General features: G+C 42.5%; 1 protein-coding gene across 1 annotated transcript in view; it reads right to left on the reverse strand.

Annotated features, from left to right (window-relative positions):
- TNFRSF21 (TNF receptor superfamily member 21) overlaps nucleotides 1–15,184 on the reverse strand; it is an 81,825-nt gene that overhangs the window by 44,396 nt on the left and 22,245 nt on the right. The window contains exons 2-3 of the mRNA XM_075201343.1: nucleotides 5,942–6,554; nucleotides 997–1,422 (exon numbers count right to left, since the gene is read on the reverse strand). Coding sequence (XP_075057444.1) covers nucleotides 997–1,422; nucleotides 5,942–6,554 — 1,039 coding nt within the window. The remainder of the gene's footprint in view (nucleotides 1–996; nucleotides 1,423–5,941; nucleotides 6,555–15,184) is intronic.

A 15,184-nucleotide genomic window follows, 5' to 3' on the forward strand; every position in this document is an offset into this window, starting at 1 on the left:
AAGAAGAAGCTTTTGTATTCATAATGTATAGATACAGACCTACATCTTTTTCCGTACAGGCTAAGTGATTCAGGGTGCAGTAAAAACGTAACAAACAAAATTGGAACCAAAATTGAGGATAAATGACAATTAAAATACTTAAATGAGAAATAAGGATAAAAAAAGCTGGATATATAAACTTCATGTTATAGGGAGGTGCATGTGGCACCACAATCTTCCCACATCAGTTTGATAGGAGTTTCACATCACTAATTTGTGCTGCTGGGGGACCCTGCTCCTTCCACTATATAACTCTCAGTCTGTGGCTTCCTGCTGCCTCCATTCCTCTCCTCACATTATGACACTGCCCCTGTCACATACAGCCCTGACCTCACTAACACATCACTTATCTCCTGATATACTCTGTGCTGCTGGGGGACCATGCCCCTTCCACTATATAACTCTCAGTCTGTAGCTTCCTGCTGCCTCCATTCCCCTCCTCACATCATGTCACTGCCCCTGTCACAAGTAGTCATGTCCTCACTAACACATTACTTATCTCCTAATATACTCTGGGCTGCTTTTTTTAATATTGCCTTTGTTTTTCATATGCGAACAATCTGTGGTTCCCTGTATTTAAATTGAATAAAATACCATAAAAATGAAATAAAAACAAAAAACTTCACATAATTTGATGTTTATCTTGTGTCTTAAAAAAAGTTGTTACAATCAAATAAGAGACTAACAATTTCTCATCAAGGGTGACAGAGAAGTGAGAGTACCAGAAATGAGGTGTACAGTCAGAGCAAAGGCGTTTCCATAACAACAGTCACATCTCATACACAAGGAGACACAATACCATAATCTGGGAATCATTCCACTTTCTCTTATACAAAAAAGCAGTAATTTTATAATCACTGACTGGGGTCTCACAGCTCTAACAAGAGGTCTTACATTAAGGGCACTGGGTAACAGATGTCCAAGACGTTCAGGTCTAGAAAGAAACCACCTACTCACCATGGCCATTGCAGTAGTAGATCCATTTCTCTCTGTTTTGGGTCAGCGCCGTCGTCTTCTTGAAGCCGGCTTTCTCCACGATGGAACTTGGGTCCTGCTTTGGTCCTTTTTTGAGCGTTCGGGAGCTTTTCCTGACACTGCAAACAACAATGATCACCAGTACGAGGAGCAGAAAGAGTACAATCATCCAAGGTAAGTGCTCATTGATGTCAAAGTGGTTCGGTGGCTGGCGGGGAGGTCCCCTCTTCGTCGTCTTATAAACTGTGTTTTTGAGTCCTTCCTCTCCTCCCATCACCACTACTGGCTGCCGGACCTCTTCCGTCAACTTTTTGCTGGGGTTTTGCTGGTGTCCTGTGCCCAGGTCATCCGTCGTGTTCAAGTATTTTGTTTCATTCGTTTCCGTTTCGTTGTAAACATCTATTGGATCTGTAACAGGAGGGTGGAAGAAGCGATTACTTCTAATGGTCACATAACATTCCGGGAGCAGTGTAGACATCTACTAGATTCTAGAATGCTTACAGTAGAAGACAGGTGACTGGCTCAGAACCTGCGATGGGACTACAAAAACACCAAGCTCAAACCTCAAGATGACTGCTCAATACAAACCTCATCTGAGGGCCAGGGAGACTGAGCCCACATACAGTATTATGCCCACATACAGTATTATGCTGAGCTGCTATGATCTCACCTATTTACTCTGGCAGCAGCCTGCGCCTTCAACCAGCTCAAACAAGTGATCTCTAAGCAACACACCTCCGGCAGGGAATATTTAGGAAATCATAAGCGAACGGCAGGAAAACTGTATGAAACACTCTTTTGTTTTAGGAACGTGTTGTAAAAGTAGAGTTAAAAAAATTGTTTCTTTAGCCTTTTATACTGAATACAATACCAGGTCCCCAAATAGGGCCCCTTCTATCTGGGACAAAAGGTACTGCTCCCAAATCATTTTTTTTTTTTTTAACTAATACAGTTGTGGTTTAAAATTAATTTGTGTTAATACACCTTTCTCATCAATGAGCTTATTCAGCACAGGTAACTGCAAAAGTGAATTTGAAGAACATTTTGGTCTGTAGTACTCTAACCTTGCGCTAATTATTGGATTAACATCAAAAGCATAACACCACATTTTTATTCTGGATGCAATAGTTATGCCCATTGCTCCCAGGCAGCTAGATACTATTTACCATTTCCCCGTTTTTTTTTTGTTTTTTTTTTAACTTCAGGCCGCTATTAATGATTTATGATTCTGGTCTACTATGGCAACCACAGTCACATGGCAAATGATGCAGTGAGCAGAGAGGCTTTGCAATGCCCCTCTGTGCTCTGTCTGCACTGTGACATTCTCATCGCCTTCCTTCTTGGCCATCACATGACATACTGAGAGCCTGTGTCTGTGTCACTGACTGTGTCTGGCAGCCATTTTTCACTGCCAGCCAGAGAGCTTTTGAAAAGGAGCTAATGATTTGTAGGAGGAAGCTGAGAAAAGTGAGCATCAGGTGAAAGGTACTCAACTTGCTATTTAAAAAAATTGTGGGTTTGCTGCTATAAGGCGAAGTACCTTCACATACTAGTTTATTGCCATGTTCTGACCGTTGCCTAAAAGCTAAATTTTAAACGCAGGTAAATAAGAAAAAAAGGGAGCAGGAATGAATTAAGATATGAATTGGATGAACCCAAAACTTCCTAAAAGGTAATTCAAAATCAGCGATAGGTAATGGACAAGGGAATATCATACAGTATATTGTATTTGTGCAGAATGGTCCACATTAAAAATGGGAAAAACGAGATTGTATAATGAATATAAATGTACTCAGATAGCTGCAGGATAATTAGTATGATCTGCAACCTTTCCAGGGTAGAACGATTAGCGCAGTGCAAGCACATCCGTATGTATAAAGCACACACAGACCACCAGGCACACACTGATGATCCTAAGCAGCTTCCTAAATTACATTAAATGATCAAACTCCAATTGTTCAGATTTTTTGACTGACTGAAAGATTGGCAGAAAATCTGGACAGTGTAAAGTGAGAGGGAAAAGCCTAAACCAGCCCAACTTCAGGAAAAATTGGGGGGGGGGGGGGGGGAGGAAAGCCATGTAAAAATAAGAAAGACACAACGACAGTTTATTGTGTTAAAACAGATTGTTCCAGTATGTAAACTGTTTACACATGTAGAACGTCTGTACTGTAAAATAGAATTTTAACTCTGAGAAAAAAAATAATATTTGCAGCTTAGGTAATTATATCCAGCCTTATATACAGTCATGGCCAAAAGTTTTGAGAATAACACAAATATTATTTTCCACAACATACTGGAAACTTTAAAAGGAGGGTGATGTTTGAAGTCATTATTCTTCCACTGTTAAACATGGTTATCTGCAAGGACCCACATGCAGTCATCATTGCTTGGCACAAAAAGGGCTTCACAGGCAAGGATATTGCGGCTAGTAAGATTGCACCTAAATCAACCATTAATCAGATCATCAAGAACGTCAAGGAGAGAGGTTCAATAGTTGTGAAGAAGGCTTCAGGGTGCCCAAGAACATCCAACAAGCGCCAGGACGTCTCCTAAAGTTGGTTCAGCTGCGGGATCGGGGCACCACCAGTCCAAAGCTTGCTCAGGAATGGCAGCAGGTAGGTGTGAGTGCATCTGCACACACAGTGAGGCGAAGACTTTTGGAGGATGACCTGGTGTCAAGAAGGCCAGCAAAGAAGTCACTTCTCTCCAGGAAAAACATCAGGGACAGACTGATATTGTGCAAAAGGTACAGGGATTGGACTGCGGAGGACTGGGGTAAAGTTATGTTCACTGATGAATCTCCTTTCAGATTGTTTGGGGCATTTGGAAAAATATTTGTCCAGAGAAGAAATGGTGAGTGCAGAGTCATGAATAAAGAATGGCACCAAAACATCATCCAAGAGCAACTTCTCCCAACCATCCGAGAACTGTTTGGTGATGAACAATGCCTTTTCCAGCATGATGGAGCACCTTGCCATAAGGCAAAAGTGATAACTAAGTGGCACGGGGATCAAAAGATCCAAATTTTGGGTCCATGGCCAGTAAATTCCCCAGACCTTAATCCCATTGAGAACTTGTGCTCAATCCTCAAGAGGCGGGTGGAAAAACAAAAACCCACAAATTCTGACAAACTCCAAGCATTGATTAGGCAAGAATGGGCGGCCATCAGTCAGTATGTGGCCCAGACACTTTGACACTTATGAAATGCTTGTAATCTTACTTCAGTAGACCATAACAACATCTGACACCATAACAACATCTGACAAAAAGGTCTAAAAACACTGAAGCAACAAACTTTGTGAAAACCGATACTTGTGTCATTCTCAAAACGTTTGGCCATGACTGTAATGTATTGACACCAGTATTTTATAACTTTTCCTTAAAAATAACTTTATTATTGTTTCTTTCTATCATTATTCAGCCACCGCACAGTGCAAAATATTGTATCTGGGAAAAGGTGCGGTGTAAAATGCGGGGAAACAGAGTATAAAAACCAGGGAATTGGAGCCATTGATATACGTTGGGAATTGAAGGGATCGAGAAACACAATGAACATTACTGGGATGTGTAAATCAAGGAATGTAATCCTTTTGTTGCAATTAGGGTTTCACCCATTGTAATAAATGTATTTGATCCACGGAAAGACACAGACAAAAGCCTCCCGGCTTCCGTTTGAGCGCCACGTGGTTTCAGCGTCAGTTTACATTAGAGATAAACCACGTTTTTAAAACCGTTCCACGGAATACTCGCTTCATTTTGCACTTGCTAAACCAATCTTAAACATCATTTAATTAACTTAATCAAAGTATTTTGCAGGTAGGACTCTAATGGGAAAGGCAGGACCAGAGTATTCTCACACTGCAAAGAAAAATTATGCATCCCCGATTCCTTGCCAGAAGCGTAATCTAGCACACATCCGTCATAAGACTCGTCTGCACACCCTCTGTGCGGGTTTGGAGTGACCATCGGTAGTTTCTAATAAGCTGACATTGGATATCAGCCAATGACAAATAGAACTTGGTGAACTCGCTCCGACTCACTCCAATGTAAACACTGGATTGTAATTCTTTCCAGGCTGCACACAGACCTATTATCCGGTTTCAGTAGCTTATTATTGGCTAATAGCTATTTAATTATTCAACAGAACTAAATATCAGCGCTTATCGTGGTGGATTTACGGCGTGCTCGCAGCCCACGGGAACTTCAGAGAGTTTTTAAGAGAGTAACTGCTTAAACGGCCAACGCTACTGATCAATCATCAATAACATTTTATCTGGACCAAAACATTAGGTTCATAAACAGACATTACAGGATTCTAGATTTGCTGGGCAAAGAATGACCAATGTCCCTGAATGTAGGAAAGTGTGACTATGTTTATTGTACAATGTATATCAGTGTTTCCCAAACCCAGTGCTCAGGGACCACTAACAGGGCAGGTTTTGCAGGTCACAGGTGATATAATTAAACCACCTGTGGATCTGTTACATTGTGTCAGTCGGTAATGAATACACCTGTGCTCCAACAAGGAGATATGGAAAACCTGCACTGTTAGGGGTCCCTGAGGACTGGGTTTGGGATACAATGATGTATATGAATACATAAAGCTATATGGCAAAGCAGAAACTGTTCAAAATATTTAAAATATAGGGTTGGATTATCCCAGTAAAAGTAAAGGTGAGGAAGACTTAGGGGAAAAGTGGAGGTATTGCCTATAGCAACCAGATTCTTGCTATCATTTGTCTGGTACATTCTAAGCAGAGAACCTCTTAAAGTGCACAAGTATTAAATAAACTTCAGAGCACAAAAAAAGGCAAAGAAAGCATCAGTAACATGATCGGAATAAAAGGAAACGTAAAGAACTGTAAAAAACAAAACAAAAACACAAAACAAAAAAGAGGCAATGGATCACAAAACAAAAACTCACCATATTCAGCAGGTGGAGAATAGACGTCCGTGGAAGGGGAAGAAGACAGGGGTCCGCATATATTGTCCTGCTGACTTGTACCAGGCTCCAGGACCACCAGGCCGAGCTCCGAGCAGTTCGTGTGGGTCTTACATCTCATAGTACTGGAAGGCACATCAGAAAAAGTACCGCGGGAGCACGTCTTACATTTCACATTCTCCGTCTCGCTTCCTTTCTTCCTTACGCCCCAGCCCACCGGGCACACTGTATGGTTGGCACAGGTGCCATTGACGAGATACGCACTGGGCGGGCAGGAGCACTCGCGGTCAGACAAGGCAGAACAAGGCAATTTCACGACCATGGGCGGTTCGCACGGCGGACTGCACGCGTGGCACCTCTCAATCCCGTTCTCGTGTTTGGTGAAGGTCCCGTTGGGGCACGGGCTACACTCCCGCAGGGCAGACTCGGTACAGTGTTTGGACACGTAAGTGCCAGCTGGGCATTTGTCGCAGATTAGATCTTTTTTGGACCCAGCGATGGTGTACTGATATTTTCCTGACGGCAGAATCGTGGTCTTCTTGTCTGATAACTGCACCGGCACAGATCCCGTGGTTTCAAGGTGAAAAAGCAGGATCTGAAAGCAAAAAGAGGGAACGGTTTTTCGTGTGTCGGAATTGTTTTTTTTTTGTTCTAATTTTAAATATTTTAAATGCATATAAAAGCAGTTTGAGGGATTATAAATGAATCATATACACACACAGTAGATATTTACAAAAATTACCAACAATACATTATTTTTAAAGTTTATCCTTGATAATCAAATCTTCTGTCTTAAGTTAAACTGTTGTAATATTATCACCAAGCAGAATTGTCCAGTTTTCCATCACATAATGCCCCTGGAAATGTGATATTTGTCTCATAAAAACAAACAACATTTTATGGGCTAAACCTAATGCCGCAGGTCATCCCAAAGCTTGTTAATATAGAGCAGACTTGCCAACTCTCCCGAAATATCCGGGAGACTCCCGCATTTTGCGAGAGTCTCCCGGGCTCCCGGGCGAGTGTGGCAATCCCCCGCATCTGGATAATTCTGCCCACTTCCTAGTGAAGTGGGCAGAATTAAGTCCCAAACGCCGCGATTCCCGGTGAATCGCGGCGTTTGGCCCCGCCCCCCGCTGTCAAATGACGCATTTTGCGTCATCACGTCATGGGGGCAGGTCCAAAATGACGCCACTTGGAGCCCCGCCCCCCCGTTACGCCCACCTCCTCTGCAGGCTCCCGGATTTCACCAACAGAAAGTTGGTAAGTATGATATAGAGTACATCCTATTTATACGCTGGATTTAATGTTCTCCCTTCTGTACTGTCCATGTTTTATATTCTTTATAGACATTTTCAAACTATGTTACATTTTCTACATTTGGAAACATCCATCGGGTACAGAATGTTACAGAACATCTTTTGTGGTTACAATAAGGTAGTTTGGCTCCTGAATACAATGCAGAACAATATACAGAAACCATTACTGACAAGATAACATTATGGCTAACACAACTCAAAGCAAATAATTGTATTATTATCATCCTTTATTTTTAGGGTGCCACAAAGTAAATAGCATTACAGGACAATACAATAAACATAGAATACATATCACAACAATGGGCAACAAGGTGTAAGGGGGTAAAGCAACAGACTATAGCTAGAAGGACGGAGGAGAGGTGCAGAAATGATTCTGACAAAGGGGTGACACATAGGGGTAAGGCGATCTAGAAATCAGACGGGTGGGGTTGAAACAAAAGTGGGTGACGTGAAATTGGAGGATGAATGAGGGTGAGGAATACTTTGTGTGAACAGGTGGGTTTTCAGGGAGAAGCTTTGCAGGTTCGGGGTCATCCTGATAGAAGGAGGGAGATCATTCCAGAGAAGGGGGGCAGCACGGGAGAAATCTTGTATATGGGAGCGAGGCGTGGTTACCAGAAGGCAGGGGAGGCAACGGTCCTAGGCCAACCGGAGAGGGAGGGAGTATGGATAGAGATGAGGTTGAAGATATAGGGGGCAGTGCTGTTAGAGAGGGTTTTGCGTGTGATGCGGAGGAGCTTGAAGATGATTGTGTAGGGGACGGGGAGCCAGTGTAAGGGGTACCGGTACCAGAGTGGGGAGGCAGCAGTGAAGCAGTGAGAGAGGAAGATTAATCTTGCTGCAGTAGATTGAAGAGGAGTGAGACGGGAGCGAGGGAGGTCAGTAAAGAGTGCGACGGGAGCGGGGGAAGACAGTAAAGAGTGAGACGGGAGTGGGGGAAGACAGTAAAGAGTGAGGCGGGAGCAGGGGAAGACAGTAAAGAGTGAAGCGGGAGCGGAGGAGGTCAGTAAAGAATGAGACGGGAGCGGGGGAGGTCAGTAAGGAGAGAGACGGGAGCGGGGGAGGTCAGTAAGGAGAGAGACGGGAGCGGGGGGGTCAGTAAGGAGAGAGACGGGAGCGGGGGAGGTCAGTAAGGAGAGGAGACGTTTGCAGTATTATTAAGTCTGTGTTGTGTTCAGACCCCAGTATCACAAACTAGCCCCTAAGAAAATAGAGAAAAAATAAAACAAACACTCAAAACACGCAACATGTAGGGAAGGGAGTACAAGAGCTATACATCCTTTGTACCCTTATAGGTAGCCACAACAACAGTAAGATATCAGGAGATCCTAATATGTCTCAGAGTACTGAAATTCCCACCTGGGGTAGCAAATGCTGAGGTCATTGTTTTTAAGTGATCAGAGAAACGTTGCCCATGAAACCCATTCATGGGTTCAATTCTCTTCCAATGTTTAGAGTTAACCCTCCTCTTCTGGGGTAAAACCGAGAGGCGTCCCTCCACACTGCCCCCCTTTAAATTGAGCGGGGCTACATCATGGGTGTGGGAAGAGACTCCAACGTTTCACATATTGGGGTGAGCAGCTCTCCCCCAACCAGAGTGGAGTTCTTTTTTAACATGGGTACAGGCAGACCTTGAACTATTGTAAAAATAAGAATCCAACGTTTCACCTCTCCAGCTAAACACAATGGCAAGCAGGTTTGTACTTCACTTTTCATAAATATACTTCAAAATAAAATATAAATAATTTAAAATTAAGATCTCGGCTGGCTGACAATTTGCAACCTGACAAATCTTTTCAAAAATACGAGTCATCTATTTAATCTTTGACCTAATCTATTGTTCCTGGCAGGACCCCACGATGACAGCAAAGTATTACTCCCAGGAACACTGTAGATGAGTAACTAGATGCAATTATAGAGAATGACTAAACACTACAGAGAAATCCCTATACACTTTCACCTAACAAGTCCAGGAGTTGCCAGAGATTGCGGTGACATTCCCGTAACTGAATGACTGTAATGATACTACAATCTCGTGGGAAACCACCACACAAGGAAGTTAAAAGGTCTTAATAACCTGCTGGGTGGCCCTCGCCATTCACTGATGGAAAAGTGTCAGTCATCCAGCAATTAAAAGTGAAATTTTGAAATGCTTTGTTTTCCAGAGGTACAGGTTTCCAGACAATGAATTAAATAAAGACACTGTCAGCCTCCTAGTCCCTTACATTAATAACTGGATGTTTCCGTTTAATCTAAGGAGGAAGAAACAGATGTTACTGTAGGAAAGGGAGGTGGAACCGATTAGATTATAGTTTACTGGTATTTCATTTACAGCTTGAAATTAATCCTCAAATAGAGGACTCATTAAGGTTACACCGAGATGGGGTACAGAGAGCATCTATAAATAATGCAGCGTGCCTTAATAGAACACAAGGTATTAATGCTTTCCCACAGGACCGAAGAGTGAAGGATTAACAATTACCCTGGGAATTAAGGTTAGAGATATGCAAATCGCTCCGCACTCAGTGTTCCAATATCTACAATCCTCTGCAGGAGAGCCCAGGGCAATATTATCATTTTAACAACTGCCAAAGGTTAACACTTGAGAGGATACAAAATCTGAAAAACAGGAAACCCCGATAGAAGGTGGTTCAAAAGTTCTTTAAAGATTCACAGAATTGCGAGTAAGAAATTCTTATACTGTTCATAGCTCATTAAAGCAACAATCCCATGGTAAATGGAGCAGTGTAAGCTATAAGAAGAAGCTTGGTAATGACTTTTTTCCTTGGTTTGTTATTTCAGACTGCTATCAATGATTTTGAATTTTGCAGATGTTCCACAGTGTCATGTGATTGCCATGGCAACCACAGTCAAATGCCACATGACGTGGTGAGCAGAGAAGCTTCGGAACACCCATCTGAGCTCTGTTTTCACTGTGACATTCTCTACCCTCCTTCTCCCCCTGTCCCTTAACATGACACGCTGAGAGCATGTATCTGTATGTGGCAGCCGTAACTGTTTTCCCTCCAGAGATTTTGAAAAGGAGATAATGATTTGCTGGGGTATAAAATTACATGCTTAAAAAAGGTACTTAACTTGCCATTGAAAGAAAAAAAATATATATGTGGGATTCCTGCTTTAAGAATGGTCAAGATTTGAGAACTTCACGGTAAATAAATAGGATACATAATTTATTGCTAAGATTTTGATTAAATTAAACCACGTAGTCTGCAAAGATAGGATGGTGATATTCATATTGTAATTTAGCAAAATGAAACTGTGCTAGGACTGATGAGAACACAATGCTACGCAAACCAAAATAATTAGGAGGTCGATATTGTTTTACGGTCCATATATCTGGTTTGTTTATTAGTTTACGGTGTTTGTCCCCAATTGTAAAGCGCTACGGAATATGTTGGCGTATATAAATAAATGATGATGATGAGGATTTAATACATCTTATGGAGACAGAAGACTCACCTACACTACAGAATATATGGACCGAACATTTAGTATCCGAAAATACTGTTGGAGCATCAGTTACTCCAAATGGATTACTAAGCCTATGCAGGGGTAGCGCAGTAACTGCTGAATTCTACTCCAAGGGGAGACTCAATTCGCCACAGGGGGGGGGAGAGGGAGGGGGGGGGGGGGGAGTTGTCTCCGGAACATCCGTGGAGGCACCTCGCGCCGACGTTATGGCTGGAATCTCTGCTTAAACGTAATTGCCGGCGATCTGCACCGCACAATGTGGTGCAGGACATCGCCAGTAACTGAATATCCACCAAGTGTAAATTGGATCAGGATGGCTTAGTATAAACAGAGACCATTTGGGATCTGTGTACTACATAATATGCCACACACCACCATATTTAAAATCCGACTTTCCTTGACAAATATTATCTCCCTGTAAAGGACAGTGTGGTTAATACAACTGCCAGTCAGTACAACTAGACAACACTAGCTCACTGCAGGTCTTACAGTCCTATTTAAAATATAAAAACAAAAACAGGACAAAAGCCACTGAGAACACGTAAAGGAACAGATTTAAGAACTGAAGTAAATACACAAAGTTACGGTTTAAATGCATAATGTACCACATCCTGCCTGTTCTACTACGTTTCAGTGATTAAATTTACTTACATGAAACGACTAAAAGGAACTTGTAACTGGGTGGGGGATAGGGAAGTGAGAGCAGAACTCAGACTGATGACACAAAGAAGATAAAGACTCAGCGACTGTTATTGCCATGGTGAGCAGCAAACAAGAGTCACAACCATCAGAATACTACTATAAAAGCAGGGATCATTACACACACACACAAAAGCAGGAATCATTACACACACACACAAAAGCAGGGATCATTACACACACACACACACACACACGTCTCTGACACGGACTCCATGACTTCTATCCTGGAAAGGCCAACACTGGAAAGTGATCTGTTGTGTAAACACCTAAGTTCACACACGATGTGCCCTGCACCATCACACACCAAGATATTTTCACTTTGACAACAATTTTACGTTCGAATGACTTAGTGGATCTGTGTTTCCGATTCCCCAAGATCACCTTACCAAAACCCCTTCCCCCTCCTTTGTGGTAACTCACAAACACAAAATCACCCTTAACCGTGCTACAGAAATGTATGACCGGCCAATGGACGCTCGAGATCAACTAGTTTCTCATTGTTACACTGTGTTATTACTATGTCACTGCACACGATAAATAAAGAGATTTAAATAGAAATAGAATGCAGCTACTACGAGTGCCTCTGTGATGTCTCTGGTTCCTAGTGAAGCGAGAGCAGAGTTGGTACACTTCTGTTCACGGTATACTGGTGACCTAATAATATACCAAACGAGTCCTATGCACACAGCATGCCACTAGAGTCATTAAGTCACCATACAATTACAGGACCACACACAGTAACTGTAAATATTTCATGTGTACGGTGTGACGAAGAGAACACATAGTGGCCATTCATTAAGGAACGCAGAGTGAAGGTAATTTCCTTTGTTTTAAAAAAAATAATAATAATTGGACAGGAACCCTGTATACAAGTTCAGTCAGATCTGAAGAATCCTTTCTAGCTAAATATGGATGTAAGTACGCTATGACTATACTTTACTTACTGTATGCAGACAGACACACTGCAGGATACACAATACATATTATTATATAAAGTCCCATCAGAACGCACAGATAAAAAAAAAAAAATATATGAAATAACTTAACACCTGTTGACAATAAATAGTCATTAATAAAAATAACTTGATATTTTCTTTATATGAAATACATGTATCAGAATGTTATTAATGTGCACTGTACATAAAACACATTTTCACAGTTGCTCTTACTTGCAAACTCACGTTTTAATTTACATACGCAGCCGTCATCACGATCACTTGACACTTACACCTGACCTATAACTGGCGCAAGTGATATGGCTTAAAACCAGGTACCTCCGAGATGCCCAAAGCTTCAATCGAACGGATGTGCCTGCGTCCAACCCTGCACGCCATTACTGTACACTTACTACGTGACTACGCCCCTTCCCTCGTTCCACCCTTCATAGGCTGCGAGAAGTGTTCTTTGCGTTTGAAGATTAATTTCATGCACTTACGTTCCCCGACATATAGTCCGTTCCTCGGAACGCACAGAGCAATTTTACACAAACTACGGCACGTATCGGGATTTACGTTACTTAATAAATCAGGCCGAGTGTATACATCTGAAACAACTGTCTATCTTAACATCACTGAGTCCAATAATGCCGCCGTTATAGTCTCATGCACCGATATTACCTCATGAAGTCCTAATACAGTGGAGGCAGCCAAAATGGAGGCAAGATGGCTGCCTCCACTGTATAATACAAGGCAGGTGCAGTTTAAGTAACTGTGAATCAAAGACTAATGAGCTTTAAATTATTAACTGGATAAAAGCTGGAGTGACTAACAAATTGATTATACTCAAACGTCCCTACATATAAGTCTAATAGTGGGAATATCCTATAGGGCCCAGAGCTAGCAGAGCCAAGCCTCTGCTCGTCAGATCATTGATTTTTAAAATCTGATCCGCATTTAATCCGTAATGCTACGGCAGAGCTGATCAACGCTTCAATGCCGAAGTTGGTCATCCAGGCTCCTTGTGTGGCCTTCAGCAGGAAACCATCAGCTCTCTTGCATTAAATCTGCTCCAGGATCCCCACAACAATGGGCCCAAAAATTCCTGCTCCAGTTTATGGCAACGCTTTTTTTCCTCTTTAAATTATTGTATTTCCTCTTTAAAGAGAAGTAATGAAGGCTCAGCGGGGTGGTATAGCATGAAGCAAAGAAAGGAAATTATTTTGCTATGGCTGAGGCAATGTCTAGCACAGGTCAGGAAGATCAGTTAAACAGCAACCAAACCCACAACTGGACATTAAATACATTAAACTAAATAATAAACATGAACTAACCGCAGCATTTCTTCCTAAGCAGACCATGATCCCATCTGTGTAACTCCATTAGCTGGGAGTTGTCTTCTTTATAAAAAGTATTCATGAAATGTTCTTTGTCTTGAATGTCAGGCTTACAGTCTCCTAGGTAACAACTACTCTGTATAGATGGATTAACACGGGGACATTACCAGTGATGTCACAAATGATTACACTTTTACCATGTGTGTTTAGTCCGCATCCCATCAGTCAATATCTAAGTGGGCTGTAGCTGTTTAGAAGGGAGGAGGTGGGTCTACAGAACTTTAAACTTTACTTCTGCAATAAATAGGTGCAATGTCAGAGTAAGACTGGACAAGGTATTACACTTCCTGCTCCAGTCATGAACATTTCAGTTTAGCCATCCTTCGAACTGGGACAATGATTATTACATTCCCACCATGTTTCAATGCTCTAGTAGAGGGTGAGGACCTCACTGTCTACAGACAGATGATTGGCAGATGAACATGGCACTTGTACTGGATTAACAAGAATCCGGACGTGGCATCCTGTCACAGGGCTGCTGGAGGGGAACAGATCGGTACACAGACTAGACTTGGCAAAACTTACTAAAATATGTAGGATCAAAGGCCACCAATAATTTGCACTAAGTCATGTATAGGACTTTACATAATAATTCATAGTTCCCTTTTCCCTGACCACAAGCATCCAGGGGTAACCTCCCAGAAAACAACCATTATTACCGACGGCTGAACAGAATTGTTCACATTCATTCAGAGTTGATTATTAACATTTACAAACAGCCCTTAGGGCAGGTATTCAAACTGTTTTGTGGGGGGGGGGGGGGGGGTAGGGTTTACAGAAAAACAATGCTTTACACTAATGAAGACGTGTTGTAAGAATCTATATTCAATACCGAAACGTTCACAAAATATTCTGTCACACACTGACCTAAAGCCGAGTCATATTAGCACATTAACATCAAGAAGTCTGGGACTAAACGATAAACATCTTGGGCCTGATTGATGTTCAGACGCCATGTCCATTTGCCTTGAGTATCCTGCATTAAACAGATCTGTACATTCTCAGAAATGCACTTTACACCAATGAACGCACTTCATGTCTGAACGCAAATTACTCTTGTGACTGGCTACGACTTGAGAGGCGGGAACGGGCAGATGAATTTAGACCATGCACAGTCAGGGCGCGCCGAGGTTAGACCATGTACAGTCAGGGAGCGCCGAGGTTAGACCATGCACAGTCAGGGCGCGCCGAGGTTAGACCATGCACAGTCAGGGCGCGCCGAGGTTAGACCATGCACAGTCAGGGCGCGCCGAGGTTAGACCATGCACAGTCAGGGCGCGCCGAGGTTAGACCATGCACAGTCAGGGCGCGCCGAGGTTAGACCATGCAAAGTCAGGGCGGGCCGAGGTTAGACCATGCACAGTCAGGGCGGGCCGAGGT

Source organism: Mixophyes fleayi, chromosome 3 (assembly GCF_038048845.1).
Source record: "Mixophyes fleayi isolate aMixFle1 chromosome 3, aMixFle1.hap1, whole genome shotgun sequence".
In the NCBI taxonomy this organism is placed as follows: Eukaryota; Metazoa; Chordata; class Amphibia; order Anura; family Limnodynastidae; genus Mixophyes; species Mixophyes fleayi.